The sequence below is a fragment of the Staurois parvus genome, unplaced genomic scaffold, assembly GCF_062004578.1.
Source record: "Staurois parvus isolate SC_StPar_1 unplaced genomic scaffold, SC_StPar_1.0 ptg000548l, whole genome shotgun sequence".
Taxonomy (NCBI): Eukaryota; Metazoa; Chordata; class Amphibia; order Anura; family Ranidae; genus Staurois; species Staurois parvus.
In genome coordinates, this window is record NW_028318344.1 from 3,756,087 (window position 1) to 3,774,480 (window position 18,394).

At 39.6% G+C, this 18,394-nt stretch overlaps 1 protein-coding gene across 1 annotated transcript in view; it reads right to left on the reverse strand.

Annotated features, from left to right (window-relative positions):
* The window catches only part of LOC149451132 (cytoplasmic phosphatidylinositol transfer protein 1-like), a 160,745-nt gene that overhangs the window by 30,891 nt on the left and 111,460 nt on the right, over nt 1–18,394 (reverse strand). Inside the window, exons 4-5 of the mRNA XM_089690970.1 lie at nt 8,222–8,229; nt 1,206–1,277 (exon numbers count right to left, since the gene is read on the reverse strand). Of these exons, the coding sequence (XP_089547096.1) occupies nt 1,206–1,277; nt 8,222–8,229 (80 nt within the window). The remainder of the gene's footprint in view (nt 1–1,205; nt 1,278–8,221; nt 8,230–18,394) is intronic.

Here is an 18,394-nt window from a genome sequence, read left to right on the forward strand (position 1 = left end):
AGATTTACCAAAACCATATATTATGAGGTCGAACCTAACCACTTTCAATTTTTATGCAATCAGGCAAGCACTTGCACTACCTAGTTTAAGGTAAATCTAAATGAAATTGAAAAATAAGAAAATTGTGTAATGTATGGCCAGTCTTAGAAGCTCCCCCTCTCATATTTTTCAGGTCTATATACCCATTTGAAGGATTGATCTGGTGGCTGCCCAGGAGTATCTGCAATGACTATTACCTGAAGTTGGATTTGTGTGTTCCCCGGCTATGCAAGGGTTTGTGTGTGGACTGAGCTCTAGGTCTGTCACTACTGAGTAACATCACAATGCCTTCTAGTGTTCAGCACTAGCCAACACTAAATATTTATTTAATAAGCAAGGCACTGATCAACGGGTTGGGGGACCATTGCATAGACACCATCACAGAGAGGGAAAGGTAACAGTGTTGCTAAAGCCTAAAATCAACTCATCCTCTTGGCACTTAATCTCCCGATCCTATGTGCCCTAAGTGCTCCAAGATCTTGATTCTGAAAAAGGCTTTCACAAAATATATCCTGTACTCCTGTGACCCATGAAAGAAGTATAGCCAAATAAGCTTTGGCTATACTTCTTCTTTAATGTTTTACATCATTATACCAGAAAAAGTGGCCAGCCTGAAGTGACCTATCAATTTTCTGACTAAAGTTATACTTTAATTTTTTTTTCCCTGCTGGGGAGTTTCCCCTTCTCTATTTGTCCTGGTGACCACTTTGGAATAAAGGGAAGAAAATGCCAAAACTGAGTGAAATCTGACTAAAAGAGGATTTAATTTACTTTAGGGAGATTTCTAGTCATTTTCTGTTGGTCTTTGTGTTCCATTTCAGGATATTTTCCTTTGCTTTTTATTTCAAAAACGGTAAAAAAAAAAAAAAAAAAAAAAGCAGGGCATAAAAAGGAAACTACATTTCCCTACTCAATGCTCTCCTTCCCCCATTCCAGAGAAACAAAAAAAAAAAAAAAGGGGGAGAAGGGAGAGGGGAGAAGATTTGACTTTAAATATACTTTAACCTGTCCCAAGTAGCAAAACAAAGAGGTGATACAGGCATTTATCCCTCGCTCAAAAATGTGCTCACACATGCAAATGCATTTACCACAACTTTTACAACACACAAATTACATTTGGAAATATTTTTTAGTACATGGTTATAGTAGGCAATACAATTGCTTACCCGAATATTGGAGCCATTATTATTTTCAAACTTTGTTTCTATTTTGATTTGAAATTTTGGCAGAAAAGAACACTGAAAAAAAAAAAAATCAAATTTCATTGTAAGAAAGCTGTAAAGAAGTCATAACATATGTACACAAAATATTTAAAATAGCAAACATATAAACCATTGTATAGAAACTTGTTATTCAGTACATTCTACATCATGCAAGGACTTAAAACCTGAACATGGGGTCTCCTCCCAATCACAAGCTATGCACTGAGGCATGATTACAGGGTATTTCTACTTTACTGCTCGTTCACACAATGAATGAAACATTTACATGGTTTTTATGTGTGTTGAAGTACGTGCATATCAAGTCTAACCAATACCCTTTAATTAGCGAACAGAAATATTCCATGTCTACTTTTCTTTTGGACTTGCACAAGAGTCAGACAGACTCAACTGGAAGCATCTACTGAACTATGCTATAGAACATTCTAGTCACACAGGTGCCCGATTAAGGTAGAAAAGATTTGATGTTATGGCAAGAGGGAACTCTGGGCATCAGTGTGACAGAGCCAGATGTGATATGGAGCCAATATTAGAAAATTACATTTAAGAAGATTATATTTTGGTTGCAAGCAGACTGCCTACCACAGCTGCTTTGCCAAGATGTAGCAACTAGATAATAAAATGGAGGAGAATTTGGGGCAAAACCATTCTTCCAAATGCCAAACAAGCAATTCTGCACATGGGGCACACGGTAGCCGATAAGTAGTCTGATGACCACATTTGTCAACAGTCAATATGTGCAATCATCATAACTTTATTTCATCACCTGCATGATCCATTAGTTTGGCACATGCCCAAAATGTTTGGACCATGCAGTCATAAGTAATCATGGCTACCTCTGTTAAAGGCCTGCCAACATCTGGATTGAACAGCTGGTTCCTTTGGAATATGGTCACCATTATCCATACAGAGTAAGGTGGCAAATCATTCTTGGTAATTGACCTAACTATACCTAAACTTCAATATATACGATTTTTAACTTTTCAATGTTAACACTGACCAGGAACAGTTTTTATCCCGATCTGGGTGAAAATAACTGCATGAAGAGGCCACCTTCTTTGCCATTTTCTAACAGCCTAAGTTACCGGTCTAGCAATTGCAAACAACTGATCAAAAAAGACCGGAGACATGAATGCCACTGTTTTTCGGCAAATAAGCCGACATTGGAGTGGTCATGCCTCCCTTGTCCATCTCTTCTCCACTATTTAACAATCCAAAGTGTGCACAGCTATCAGTATCTGATTGGGACTCCGCCACCTCTTCTGCATCTGGCGGCCAAATTACATCAAATCAGATTCTTTTGTGGGTAATGCACCTTAAATAAATGCAATAAAGTTAAATCTTGGAATTTAATTACATTTCTTAAAGAGCTGAACGCTTGCAAACCACAGCTGTCAATTCATTACAAAGAAATTGCTTTACTTCCAATACCTCTGAGTGACTTCAAAAAGGGCTTTTTACCTGGTGGCAATTATAGTTTTTACAGTGCATAGTTTTTACAAGGCTTTGTTGCAGTGTTTAAATGTACTTTACAGGGAGACTGTTCAGTAAATATACTTCTAAAACTCTGACTCACAACACTCCCTGTTATATAGAACTAAATCTGGTTTCACTGTTATTTCATAGATTTCAGATTCTTTGTCTTTGGCTAAATAACCTACAGATGTTTTAGAGAATGTATGTTTAGTAGGCACCTCCATGACCCTGGCCAAGCTTCTATAGACACAAATATGCAAATTTGCACAGTGCAGACTTGAATGTTTTTAGAAAGATTGTTTGGCAGCCAGGTCATGCATGCGTGGCTTATCACAATCTACTGTTTCACGGCATTAGGGAGGTCAAACATAGCCTATTAAACAAGTGCATGCAATATTGTAAGAGCTGCTAATCAGTCAGTATCACGCATGTACAAGCTTATAGTCAAAAAATTTGCAGAAAGTCTCTACTTCTAATAACAGTTTGGTATCAGAGCTATAAGTGGTTGGACACATCTTTTTAATTTCATATTATATGTATAGAATTATAGAGAAATGAGAAATAGACTGTTGCGCCTTATTACTATTTCATAGACTGCTTTGTAGAATCAGCGGACATACAATTGAAAGCCACGCATGTCAGGTGGAAGGAGATCTTTAGCGGGTTAGATAATTTTTAATCAGAACCCTTAAAAAGACTGGCAGGAAGACATTTGTAGAGATTCAAATATTTTAATATTCACTGATTAATAGGAATATGTACTCCCTGTAAAACATTTTTCACAGGGGTGGGCTCCAGGTATAGTCCCTAAAAAACAAACCAAGGGTAACTTATCTGGAAATTGCTAGATAGCACAAGGGAATAGGTATTCAGGTGAAAATCATTTTCATGGTTTAAAAATTAAAAAACAAAAAAAAAAAATTATAGTACTTTTCCTGGAGTAGAACAGGTCAATCACTTAAGGGCAATAACTAAAAAAAAAAAAAAATAATAATATGGAGCCTCACAGCATGGGCGGGGTTATATAATATATTGCAAGGGCAGCCCTATCAAAAGTTTTTGTCAGTGTCCAATCACCTGACAGTAGCATCATATAACCCATGATCTGCGAATACATGTCCTGCACTGTACAATTAGGATATTAGGTTCGTTTTTTTTTTTTTTTTTTTTTTTTTTTTAAACTAAAGAGCAGAAAAGACATCCATTCTCTTAGGACAGTTTTTTTGTTTGCCAGGGTCCAGTCCAGCTGTAGGCAGCAGTATAACCTGAAGGTGAAATACTGTCTCTCAAAAAGGACAAAAAGAAAGAAAGAGTAAGAATCTGATCTCTCAGTTTTAATTTTACAGTAACTAGGTGTTTTTTCAATATTTATGCTTGGAACTATAGTAGATATCTTTGAAAATGTAATTGCATTTTGTGTGCTAAAATGATTGTACTGATATTACTCTAAAATAATTGACTGATTGTTTGCAAATAATTTTTTTGACATCGCTGGTAACCATTTTTGTACCTAGACTGACAGTGTCTTTCATTTTCACCGAGTATCTGCTGCATCTTCATTGAAGATTCCCCCAAATTGTCTCTTCTATAGACCCTTATGTTTAAGGCAAACCAATGTTTCAGATTGAAAATTAGATATTTTACCTAATAAGCCTGTATAGTGTATGTACCACAAGACTGAAGATGTGACCTTTATTAGTACTGCACCACTGAAGTATCCGGTTACATTCCAGTTCCCAGGGTATAGAGAAGGCAGTGACACCTCCTTTCTTCCATGCATTTTAGTGAATGAGCCAATTATTGCTAGACCCAAGTGTCTTCACTTGCGTGAACATGCTTATGTAAATACTGACTTTAAAACATTAGTGCACCTTTGGGAACATGTTATATGTTCCACCCGTTTCTCGGGTGAAACATGTAACATGCTCCCATAGCTGCAGTAGCGCCCACCGCCCCCCCCTCTCTGAAAGATAATACGGGGAGGAGTTTCCACATTCTATATCTGTCAGATCTGAAACCAGCGTGGCCATGCAGGGCTCCGCCCACATGGTTTCGTCATTCATTCACTGACTTCCGTGAATGAATGAACTGCAAGTCCCGACAGCATTAGCGGCTGTGTGCTTGTAGTTTCAACTACCACGACAAGCAGATATTCTGACAGGTCTGCAGGAGACCTGCATGGCATCAGCGATCTACTAGCTGGTGCAATGCTTTCCAGGCTCCTATGGACAAATATAATAAATCCACATTTACCTGAAAAAAATGTGCATTTATTATTTTAGCCCAAAAGGTGAACTTATCCTTTAAGAAAGTCAATATTACCATAGAATATCTGGGATTCTCCATTCACATCAAAATGGTTTTCATTAAGGCTCAATATATGCTCTTGTACTTGCTTTGCTTGCTTCCCCCCCCCCCCATCTTGGTTACAATAAAATGCACATTAGTTTTATAATTTTAGATCTAATCTGCAGATATTAATTCTGTGTATTGGACACAAGCTTTTCTATCCTTTTGTCTATTTGGACAGAGAAACATATGTGTATTCTTCCTAAGATTACATTTAGCAAATGTAATCTTTAAATCTGGCTACACCAAGTATTTTGAAGTTATAGATGTAGCCATGCCGATGTATGGCCAAACCTGAGAATGCTCAGGGGTAGTTGGAACATGTGCCACAGCACTAACTGTAAAGGAGGTTTAGCCATGTACCAGAATATTCACCTTAAACTTTTTCAGGCCCATCCTTGTGGGTAGTTTGAGCATGCTGAGATCAAGTGCCCCCTTTTGATGACAAAGTGTGTGAGCCCAAGTATGGCTATAGCCTCCTGGTCTGAAGGCACCTATAAGAACAGGTAGGTTTCCTTGACTCGACTGATTGTGTTCTCCACATTGTGTACTGAAAGGATAGACAGGAGAATGCTGCCTGATCAGCAGAAAAGGCTGCACTAGGCAATTGTCATTCTCTGTGTGTGAACAGCTTAAAGGGAGAGCTGAACTGCTGGGACAGGACTTGGAGCTTCTGCTGTGAATTTTGCAGGTACAAATATGACTGATAGCATGCTTTAAAGAACAAGTTCAGCTTCGGAACATGGTACATGTTCCACCCATAACACGTCCCAGCTCCTGCTTCCCTTATCCCCTTTCCCCTGTGACAACATGCTGTCACTTTTTGAAAAAGAGTACGGCTATGCGGCGCTCCATCCACACAGCTGCATCGCTCATTCACAATTTCCTATGAATGAATAAACTACAAGTACCATCTGCCACTGTGGCAGATGGAATTGTAAACTTACAGAACACTCCAGCGCTCAAACCAGGGTACTTCAAACAATTTATCAGTGTGTAATGCTTCCTCAGGTACAACCCTCAACGAATGGGGGAAATTCCAAAAAACTATAGAAACACACAAGAGGGCACAGACTCCTCGTGTATCACCGTCATAAAATTTAACCGCATTCCCACCGCCCTATAGCAGATATACTGCTACAGGGTGGCAGGGGTGCGCAAAATCACGTATATATACACGTGATTTCGCATTTCCGGGTAGGGGGCGCCCAGTGATTGCCGAGCATCTCTGATGATTGGGGGAGGTTGGGGCGCGGAGACAGTTCTCAACAAAACAGTTCTCCCTGTCAGCTTGTGCACATTGCTTTGCATGGCTGTGCATAGCAAAAACACACAGCCCCTAGTAAAACAGCACACAGTTAACCCTTTGATCGCCTCACGTTAACCCCTTCCTGCCCAGTGTCATTGGTACAGTGTCAGTGCTTTTTATGATACTGATAACTGTATTGGTGTCACTGGGGATGTCAGCGAGACCAAGTCAGTTCCCCCCAGTGTCAGAATGCCCGCCGCAGTCCCGCTATAAGTCGCTGATCGCCACCATTACTAGTAAAGATTAAAAAAAAATAAATCCCAGTATTTAACTCATGTAAAACAATTTACACATACTGGGATTTTGTTTAGCAAAGGCATGTCGCAGAAATACATTTTGGCCTAAATTTATGACGAAATTTGATTTTTTAAAATTTTTTTACTGAACATGTCAAAATAGTCTGTCTTTTTTTTTTTATAGCACAAAAAATAAAAACACAGGCGATCAAATAGCACTGAAAGAAAGATCAATTTGTGCGAAAAAAGGACGTAAATTTAATTTGGGTGCAGCGTTGCACGACTGCACAATTGTCAGTTAAAGTAGCGCAGTGCGGTAACTCAAAAAATGGCCTGGTCAGGAAGGGCGGTAAATTCTCAGGAGGACAACTGGCTAATCAAATGCCAAGAGACAAAAAAACATACAAATGCATGAAAACAGCAGGCATATACAAGAAATACAGCCTTAGAAGGCCCGTCCCATCTCTTGCGTGTGTATATACAGTATATCTGTATGGGCTGAAAGCCAGAAGACATCTCTGCACATTGCATCTGTGAACTACTGATCTCCGGTGCGATGCTTTTCAGGCTCCTGCTGGAAAAAATTACAAATGCACACATTCTTTTCTGTAAAAATATGTGCATGTATTCTTCCCCTTAAAAGGTGAAATTCTTCCTTAAAGCTCATTTATGGTTTGCCAACAATGTGTAAAATGCTTACAGTGACTCTGTAGCCAGGCAATAGACACTCAAGTAACTTTTTTCCTCAAACGTCTGGTATAAATGTAAAGTTTGCCCAAGAATTAGTTTTGATAAGTGATATCGGGCAGCATAGTGGCTAAATGGTTAGCACTTCCACCTGGCAGTACTTGGGTCGTTGGTTCAAATCCCAACCACGGCACCACCTGCCTGGAGTTTGCATGTTCTCTCTGTGGCTGCGTGGGTTTCTTCCGGGTACTCCCGTTTCCTCCCACACTGCAAAGACATGCTGGTAGGTTATTTGGATCCTATCTAAATTGTCCCTAGTATGTGTATGTATGAATGTGACTTAGGGACCTTAGATTGTACGCCCCTTGAGGGTTAGGGACTGATGTGAATGTACAATATATATGTAAAGCACTGAGTAAACTGACAGCGCTATATAAGTACCTGGAATAATAAAATCTGCCTGTACTCTCACAACTGCTACTTCACCAATGCACAATCCCATTGTCCCAAATTGTTTATTTTATATTTATCTACTCTTTGTAACTGGGCAATACTACTTACAATACCCAGGGAATCCACATTAATGAAAAAACAGGCCATATATCTTATATTGTACTGTATATGTATTCATTGTGATTGAAACCCGTTAACGCACACACAAGACCACTGAACCTTCTTCTACCTTATGCCAAGATTTACCAATACATTTTACTTAGGATTGCTTGAAAGCCCTTTCAACGAGGCAACATGCATTTCAAATTTAATGGTCAAAACTTTTAGAAAAAGGTACATTAGCAAGAGTCAACACTGTGTAAATGTTGCTAAAAAAAAAAACTTGATAGTGATTACAAGTTCAAGAGAGAACAGAACAGAACAAAGAAAGTACTTGAGATCACGTGACTTACTGTGTATTCTGTGCGTCAGCCAGCAGGAAACAAAAAACAAGAAAAATACAAGAAACACGTTAGTCAAATGCATTTGAAATTCTTGACATAATGTCAGTGACATATGCTTACAGTTTATTGTTAATGTCAAAACTCCCACTTCTGCTTGTTCATGCTCTCTAAATCTCTTTTCATGTAAATTGCATAGCTTAGTGGAAAACCACCCCCGATCTTGACTTCACTGTGAAGTAGTGATTGGGAACTGCAATCTTTAGCTGAGGTATGACTTGGCCATAGTGTATTTGTCCTCACATTTTCTTGCCCAATCTAGGTTCAATCAAAATTTCCAAATAAGACAGCTATTTAGACAAGCAGACATTTTTCAGATTCAAAATGTGAATGATACAGGGAATGTTGTGGGGAGGGACCAGCCGGTTTTTCTATTTTTTTTTTTCTTTCAGTGGTTCAGGCAGATGGGTTTAATAGCTAACCCACCACAAGCTCTGCAGGCAACCACTTTGGGACCGACTTATGAAAAGGAGAACAAAAGAAACCCGAGGCAGAAAATTCATAGGCACCAGATTCAATGTTTACTTTTTCTCAAGGATAGAAAGGAGAAGCTTGATTGCTCGCTGTGCACACAAGCCCTACTACTGCTTCAGATTTTTGTGCTCACATTTTCATAAATCAGTTCCTTTGTGAATGGAATCAATACAGAGTCACATGGATAAAAGACTCCAAGAGGAAGAGTGGAACTTTTTTTTTTTTTTAATTTCCCAAAGTAGCCTATAGGCTTCCAAAAGACAATTCTGCAGGGAGGATTGGAAAACGAAGGAAACAATCTTCTTGGTTCCATTTATACACATTTCATATGCATGGTGTGTGGTGTTCTGGTAAATGGGACTGCAGACATGCAGGAAGGGAAATATATTGCCTGCAGGCACAATGGTAAAAAGATGCATATTGAACACCTGTAAATATAGGTGTCTAACAATGACATCTACAGAAGCCAGAGACTTCAGGATTAGCTGTATGAATGCTGGCTATACAGAATGAAAATTTTCACTACTTTTAAATAGATTACAACCACACAAATGACAGACACATCATTGTAACCTACCACCAAGTATTTCTACTAAAACCAAAACATTGAACTGTTGGGGACTGGTTGCCTTGATTTCCTAAAGTGGTTGTAAACCTCAAAACATGAAATATGAACAAAGCAGATCCCTCTATAATATATACTTGTCTCTATCCAGAGCACTAAGTGTCATTTATATCTGCTGCCTCTTTCCTCTTATCAGCATGAGTCACTTCTGACAAGTTTTCCTAACACCAAAAGAAAAATGGTGACAGGGAGGGGAGCCCCAGCAGATTGACAGCCTCAGATGTGTTCCTGTCAGCTGTGTGGAGGGAGGAGTGTCTCTTCCCTTTAATCAGGCCATATATGAGTCGAATTCTTTTTTTTTTTTCTAGAAAATTGGAAACATGCCTTTTGTAATCTGATGGTGCCTTCAATTTTACATGTTGCTACAGAAAAGAATTTTCGTGGCCAAGAATTTTCTTTCCAAGTCATATTGCTTTTGAATGTTATTAAAAAATTACATTTCCTTTTCAATCTGCAGGGCCATCATTTTCTTTAAAATGCAAAGCAACATGGCAACCTGGAGGCCTTCTGTACACAGATGATATAAACAGAACGCCCCTAGAAATGTCATTTACTACTGGTTTGATTAGCTTATTGATTTTCCCAGAAGTCTGCACTAAGATACAAGTCAGATTTTAGGTATCCCCTGCAGCAAAAATATAATTTTTGGTGAGATACTCTCAAAAGGGAAATCAGGTCTAAGCCCTGGTTCACACCAGTGCGACTTGTCACGTGACAACAATTCAAAGTCACAAGACAAGCCACATTTCCTTTGTTGCAATGGAACCGATCAAACTGCTGCGTCTTGACTTTGAAAGTGGTTCCTGCATTATTTCTGTGTGACTGCATTGCAACTTACATTGACATCCTTTAACCACTTGCCCTCCAGAGGATTCACCCTCCTTCCTGACCAGGCCTTTTTTTGCATTACGGCGCTGCGTTACTTTAAATTGACAATTGCGCGGTCATGCAACGCTGCACCCAAATTAAAATTACGTAATTTTTTCACACGAATAGAGCTTTCTTTCAGTGGTATTTGATTGCCTGTGTATTTTTTGTGCTATAAATAAATAAAAAACAAAACAAAAAACTTTGAGAAAAAAAAAAAACAATACTTTTGACTTTTTGCTATTAAACCAATAAACAAAAACAAATTTTGTCGTAAAATTTAGGCCAAAATGTATTCTGCTACATGTCTTTGCCAAGAAAAAAAATCCCAATACGTGTAAATGAATTGGTTTACATGAAAGTTATAGTGTTTACCAATCGCAGTATATAAACACTGGGATTTTTTTATTTTTACTAGTAATGGCAGCGATCAGTGACTTATAGCAGGACTGCAGCAGGCATTCTGACACTGGAGGGAACTGACTTGGTGTCACTGATATTCCCAGTGACACCAATACAGTGATCAGTGCTAATAAAAAGCACTGACACTATACTAAATGACACAGGGCAAGAAGGGGGTTAACATGTGGGAACGATCAAAGGGTTAACTGTGTGCAGTTTTACTATATGCTGTGTGTGCTTCACTGTAAGCACACTGCAATGCATGGTTCTACTATGCAAAGTCATGCATAGCAGTGTGCAGGAGCTGACGGGGAGAGAACTGTATTGTTTACTTACAGTTCCCTCCCTCCTTCAATAATGCTCCTCGATCACCGTGTGCCAGCAAGTAATCACCGGCCGGGACCCAGTGAATGACAGCCGAGGACGAGAATAGTGGCGAGGGTAGGGCTTGCACGTGCCCCCTACCTGGGAATGCAAAATCACATAGGTATGTGATTTTGCGCACCCGTGCCACTCTGTAGCAGAATTACTGCTATAGGGTGGACAAGAAGCGATTAAATTAAGGAGCAGAGATGTCAGCAAGCTGCACATGAAATCACACTGATAGTCAGCACTGAAGTTGCACTGAAGTGGCACTGAAGTGGCGTGACTACAAAGCTGCACAGGTATTAACCAGGGCTGAAAGGAATGCAAACCCTGCTACCTTGCTTATTAGAACACTACAAGTGCAGCAGCTGATTGGTAATTAGAAAATAATTCCCATTTACATCCACTTTGCACATGGACACAGATCAACCGCTTTTCTTCAGAACAAAAAGGTAGGAATTTGCAACAAAGTTCATTAAAATCCTTGCAATGCATATAGATCAACCAGCGGGGAATGTACTTTCTTCAAAAGTGGAGCTACTTTAAGATTACATTGGAGCATACAGCGCTCAGCATAAATGAGTACACCCCAACAGATTTGTCGGAAAACCCTTCCTTTCAGAATCAACATTTTCTATGGCACACTGTACCACAAAATATTCCAATAAATGCAGGCAATTGACTGCAAACAAGATTTGTTAATTTGCACACACAAAAAAGTATTTTTCCTAACAAATTCATTCAAGACCATTGTAAATAAAAATAAACAAGCGCTGGGTGAATAACAGTGATAAGATAGCTGCCAGCATAAAGAAGAAAACCTCTACAAGTGATAATATATATATATATAAATATAAATATGCAGCGCTTGAAGACCATGTATAACAAATTAGCAAAATAAAATATACGTATAAAACAAAGTTACAAATGGCGTACAAAGACGCAGCGCTAGAAGGCAATGTATAATCACAAATTGGCAAAATGATTAAATAAGCGTATAAAGCACACTTTCAATGGCGTTCAAAGATGCTATAGAACATATAGAACAGTCTCATGTGCAAATCCTGGAAGGTGCCTAAAGTGACAATTGTGATAAAGTCAATCAGACCAAATGGTGTAAACATTTGTGACTCCTGTGACTGTGAAAAACGGATATATATTGCACTAACCAGATAGCGCAATCACTTGCACATTGGAGTATATAAGACCTACTCCTAGGTGCTCGGGATCTGGAACGCTGCAAACGGATGAAGTCATCAGGGCAGCAGCAACCATCAGGTGTCATATCCAAGACAGGTTACCAGCCTCTAGCTGTGCAGATCTAGCTGTGTACGTCAGGTCAGGAATCACCTTCAAAAAGGGGGCTCGCAGGAACAAACAGACCCAAGAGATAGAAGCTCCATTGGTGTAGTAATTTTATTGAAAGAAATGACATCAGAAGCAAGTAAACATGAACTTACATTCAGGAATCCAAGATGGCCGCCGGCCGTCCATACAGGCCGTGCGATGTGCTAGCAATGGTTAGGGGCACCTCCCTGAGCTTCTATCTCTTGGGCATCAATTTGAGTAAAACTGAAGATTTTGTAATCTAAGTTACAATATTAACCTTACTTTCATGTAATGAGCTAAACAAATGTGCTATAGAACTCAGTTTTGTAAATTTTGGAAATGGTTCTTGTGTTCATTGAGATATTGACTAAAATCTTACTTTTCAAAAGGGGTGTGCTCATTTATGCTGAGAACTATATGTCCAGTGCACTGGCGGTGCGGATTCAGTGTGGTTTGAAAACTCATTTATGCTGAGCACTGTAAATGTGTTTGCATAATATTCATTTCAAAACAATGCATTCCACTAAAAATAAGCATGTTTGAGGTCCAAAGAATTACAGAAGCCAAGAAAAAAAAAATTTAAACCGTAAATCAATTTTAGGGAGCTGTATAATGGAGCAGAGGAGGACCTAGAAACCAGATTTTTTTGTACACCTAAATCCAAGTTACCTGGCAGAGGAGGAGCAATTTTTTTGAAAATGCTTTAAAATCCATTTGATAGTCCTCTTTATTAGTGATGCCTAACCTTGTATTATTGGGTTTCTTACTGTGCAATCAATGTACACCTTCAATGACCCATATTTTTGCTTATTATTTTGTACTGTTCCATGTTAAAATAATAACATTATTTGAACAAGAAAATGCTTTAAAATCATGCTATGTAATATTCATGTTGCCTGGTATGCATCTATGTTTATTTTATGCATGGACAATGTATTAATGTAGCACTTTAGCCAGAAACCTTTTTTTTTCTAATTAAACCCCAAACTTGTCCTTGCCTAGGTTTTTGAATTGCCTAGGTAAGAAGTAGTAATGATAGCAGCTTTAGCAGCAAAGAAAGAAAAAGTTGGCCGTGGACATTAAGGCTTTGTTCACACCAGTGCACTGCGGGGCACGTGCAAAATCGGGTGTGGTCCCACAACGAATAAAACCACTCTGCCCTTTTGCCTCCTAATGGCACCCCCATGCATCTTAAAAGCGCAAACACCAAATTGAATGGTACTACAGTACAATGCAGTTTGGTGCAGTGCGATGTTTAAAATGGTGCAGGTGCATTTTTTCATCATATTTCTCATGCATAGGGTAGCCCATTGAAATCAATGGGCTGACCGAATTGTGGTGTACTGAAACGTGCAAAAAAAAGCTTGTGCCTGGCTGCACCTCTATGGTGTGAACGAAGCACAAATGGTTGCTGCATCTGAGAATTATTTAAGTAATAAATTATTTTCAAAAATACTTGCTGCACAAACACACATGCCTGGGTCATCCAAGTAATCATCATGTGTGCTGTCCTTGGCTTTGAACATTGCTAATAAACTGCTCCTGAAAAAAACAACAACTGGTTACAGATGTCTATTAGGACACATAAAAGACCTTATCTGACCACCCTGACCGGAAGATGATCATCTTAGGACTATGGGTACCTTTAAAAACACATAAAATTTACATGATTTTTAAAATGTCAGGTCCTCAAATATTTCAAATACAACATCACTATTTTTTATATTAGTATAAATGTAAATTTGTGTCAAAAAATGCACAGTAAACTAGCTAAATGCTAAACCTTACTGGGAGGGTGTGCTCGATTTAAAGCAGTAATAATAAACAAATGATATACACCGCTCAAAAAAAATTTAAGGAACACTTTTTAATCATAGTATAGCATAAGTCAATTAAACTCCTGGGATATTGATCTGGTCAGTTAAGTAGCAGAGGTGGTTGTTAATTTCATTAACACCAAAAGCAGCTGAAACTGATTAACAGGTGCACTAGATGGGCAACAATGAGACAACCCCCAAAACAGGAATAGTTTTACAGGTGGAGGCCACTGACATTTTTTCCCCTACTCCTCTTTTCTGACTGTTTTTCACTAGTTGAGGTATCACCACAAATGTCAGAGCAAGAGCAATAAGTCTCGCACTAGACCTCCTCTAACTTTACACTGCTAACCTGTAGAAATTTTTAAAGCATCACCCATGGAGATTTTAGGTTTCATGGTGTGAACAAGCGTGCACAATTTTAAAGTGTGACATGTTGGGTATCTACTTGCCATAACATGCTCTTTCATATTTAAAAAAAAAAATTGGTGTATTTTTTTTCCAAAAAATATATATTCATTTTTAAAAACTGCGCATTTATGGTTTGGTTAAGTGCATTTTGAATTCTCGTTTTCGGCACCAGAATTTTTTTAATTCGGTGGACAGACCAGACAGACCCCTATCTCAACATTTTTTTCCTTTTGGAATAAATGTTTTACATAAATGAATAAAAGCTGACCATTGCAATAACCCCGGCCAGTGGTAAATGGTTTGTCTTAGCCCTCTAACTGCTACATCTGAAGGACAGCGTGTTCTGTTGGAGAGAAAACTGATGGGATCACCAGGTAAAAATAAAAGGCAATAAAGTCTAAAAAGAAAATGAAGCCATTACATCTAAGAATTGTAAAGTTACATCATAATAAAATATTTGCTTTTGGGTTTAATACCACTATCATTTAGGTTAAAGAACACATTTTAACTGCCTTCTACAGGACACTTTCATTTTTGCTTGAAAAGTATATTAAAATGTTCATCATCATCTCAATGACCTTCACAGAAACTTGAATCACCAATGTTGATACCTAATTGTTAACGTTAGATATAATGCAGATTATAAGGACATGGTGTCACGATCGCTGCATCAGACCCCAGACCTCACCAAACTCGTGACCGAAGGACTGGCTGATCCAGACCGCGATGTGACGTGCGTAACAATGCCACACCCAACTGCACCCTACACAGCCATTTTCCAGCTAATGGATTTCAATCTGTGCCTGCAGCCTGGATGCGCTTGTTACTGGGTCAGGTTAATTACGCAACTGACCCTTACACACTGCCACCACCCCTTTTTTGTACAGAGAAAGAGGAAACTCTCTTTATCAAATATACACTAAAATGGTTGAAAAGTCGTCTGTCCAATACGGTCACCGCAGGCAGATTGGGCAGAGGATTAAACAAACACAGTAGCGTCTCTTTAAAGGCAGGAATTCGTAAATTGCAATTAAGCGCTTTAGAAACAGTCTAACACTTTCAGAAAGAAAGATTTATTATTAAAAGAGTCAAACAGGTGCAATAAAATATTTACAGAAAAAGATGTAACTAAGAGATATATATATATATATATATATATATATGCATATGCACATACATACACACACACACACACACAAAGAACCATAGCACAGCAAAGAGATAACAGGGAGAAGTTAAAGGGTTAAGTTACTTGCCATTTAAGCCTTTAATGTAAGCAGATCCAAGTTGCAGAACGAAAGGGTCTCCCCAGGTGGTATTGATGTTACAAATGGGAGATGTCTTCAACTTCCTCTTTAGGCCTGCTAGCCTGTTTTTTTAAAGTCCCCCAGCAGGGGTGTGGCTCTGAGTAACTGACCAATACTCTGTTTAGGGAGGGATCGTCGGGCAGAACTCTGAATTAGAACCAACATCTTTCATAATCCATATTTTGGCCTATAACTTTCCAGCTGCACAAGCGGCAACCTCTCCGCGGGTATTTTATTATGCAAATAAGTCTAAGGATCATGTAGATATGAATTATGAGATTGTAGGCCGCACGGTTCATGAGATCTAGGTTTCTGCTTCTCTGAGCGTGCAAAACAAATGGAAAGACCTATCAGAACGTCCGTCTGCGCGTTGGCCATCTGACGAGGTGCCCGGTTTTTATGAAAGTCTTCCATATTTCAAGATATGAAACATATTGAAAAAACTGACTTGAGGAATGTTCATTTAATTCTGTCACCTACGCTGCTAGGTTTTATGAGGTTAAAATCTCTTTCAATTTCTGGGAAAAGCTGCCTTATCTCTATTACGAGGTAAGAGATTACACAAGTTCTTAGGCAGAGTGGCTGTCTCTCTTGGGAACATTGGCCTTATCCTGGCCTAGGTGAGGAAGGCTACACTTTCGCAGACTGCTCAGCACCGAACTAGGGATGCCTTGCCCTGCTGTTGACCCATAACCAGCACACACACATCTGTCACTGTGCCTCTCAGGAAGGGAGGGGGAAGGAGAATAAGGGATAAACTAATACTTTTAATAAAGGGGGAATCGGCGTCCATCTCTGATGCGCAAGTTTGCTACACATGGAAGGTGCTGTGAAGGTTACATTCCTTTGTGTAACATGTCATGATTTGATTGGTGTGTCAGTGGCATGTATTAGCTATATGGATAGTTGCTGCTTTCCTTAGGTTGGTAAACCTAGAATCTAAATAGAGTCTCATCAAATATTACTGTACAAATGATACTGAAACTTAAGAACTCAGTATCAATGGTTTAAAGCAGGGGTCTCAGCTTTTTAAACAAAGGGCCGGTTTACTGTCCTTCAGATTTTATGAGGGCCGGAGTGCCCAGTGGAAGTAGACAATGTCCCAGCATCAGTAGGAGTAAAAAAAAAAAAAAAAAAAAAAAAAAGTGCTTGCACTCCGTGGATGGAGGAACAGTGCCCCATCACTCGTGTCAGGGGGAGGAACGGTGCCCCATCACTCGTGTCAGGGGGAGGAACGGTGCCCCATCACTCGTGTCAGGGGGAGGAACGGTGCCCCATCACTCGTGTCAGGGGGAGGAACGGTGCCCCATCACTCGTGTCAGGGGGAGGAACGGTGCCCCATCACTCGTGTCAGGGGGAGGAACGGTGCCCCATCACTCGTGTCAGGGGGAGGAACGGTGCCCCATCACTCGTGTCAGGGGGAGGAACGGTGCCCCATCACTCGTGTCAGGGGGAGGAACGGTTGCCCCATCACTCGTGTCAGGGGGAGGAACGGTGCCCCATCATAGGCATTAGTTTGAGGAATAGTACCTAATAGTTTATATCAGTGGGAGGAAATGTGCCCCATCATTTATGTCAGTGGAAGAAATGGTGCCTCCTTGTTTGTGTCATGAATAGTACCCCGAGGGCCAGACAGAGGCAAGCAAAGGGCCACATTTGGCCCATAGGCCAGAGTTTGGAGACCACTGGTTTAAAGTAATATTTGTGCCAATTAGCGATTTTGAACTTTTGATATTGACCAAATACTTATTTTCCACCATAATTTGCAAATAAATTCTTTCCAAATCAGCCAATGTGATTGTCTGGATTTTTTTTCTCATTTTGTCTCTCATAGTTGAGGTCTACCTATGATGCCAATTACAGGCCTCTCATCTTTTTAAGTGGCAGAACTTGCACAATTGGTGGCTGACTAAATACTTTTTTGCCCTACTGTATGCCATCCTGCGGCATGTTCTGTTAAATTCCTATGGGGGGGGGGGGATTGAAGGGTTTTCATGTGAAGCAAAATAATAGGTCAGCAGCCTACAGGTTGGGTGAAGAAACTACATGCCCACTGGGCAGGGTGAAAGCACATCAGAGTGCGTGGCAAGAGCGGCAGTTGAGGCCAACACCGCTACACACACTAAGGAGGTCGGTGTGGCATCTGTCTCCTCGCCCTTCAGATCCAGTTTGGGAATGTTATTGACAAAATGATAGTGGAAGTGTTACTTTATACAAACAGCTAGCAGGCTTCAACCTGCTTCTATAAAATTTCAAGTAGAATCAAAGCTTAATGAAGGCTGCTGGCAGCTTGTTTAAAGTGACAGGCATCACTACAAATATGATTTGTGTTTAATCTCAAATTGAACCTGAATGGGGCTTTAAAGTTGCTTTAAACCCAGTGAAAGCTTTGCATGCGGTTTGTAAAAGCTAGCTGTATGCATAATAACTAAATACTATCCTGCACAAAATGGCAGAACCTCCATTATGAGCTTCTCTCCACATTCTGATTCACAGGCACTTTTCTGGAGGAGGTTGCCATTGATAA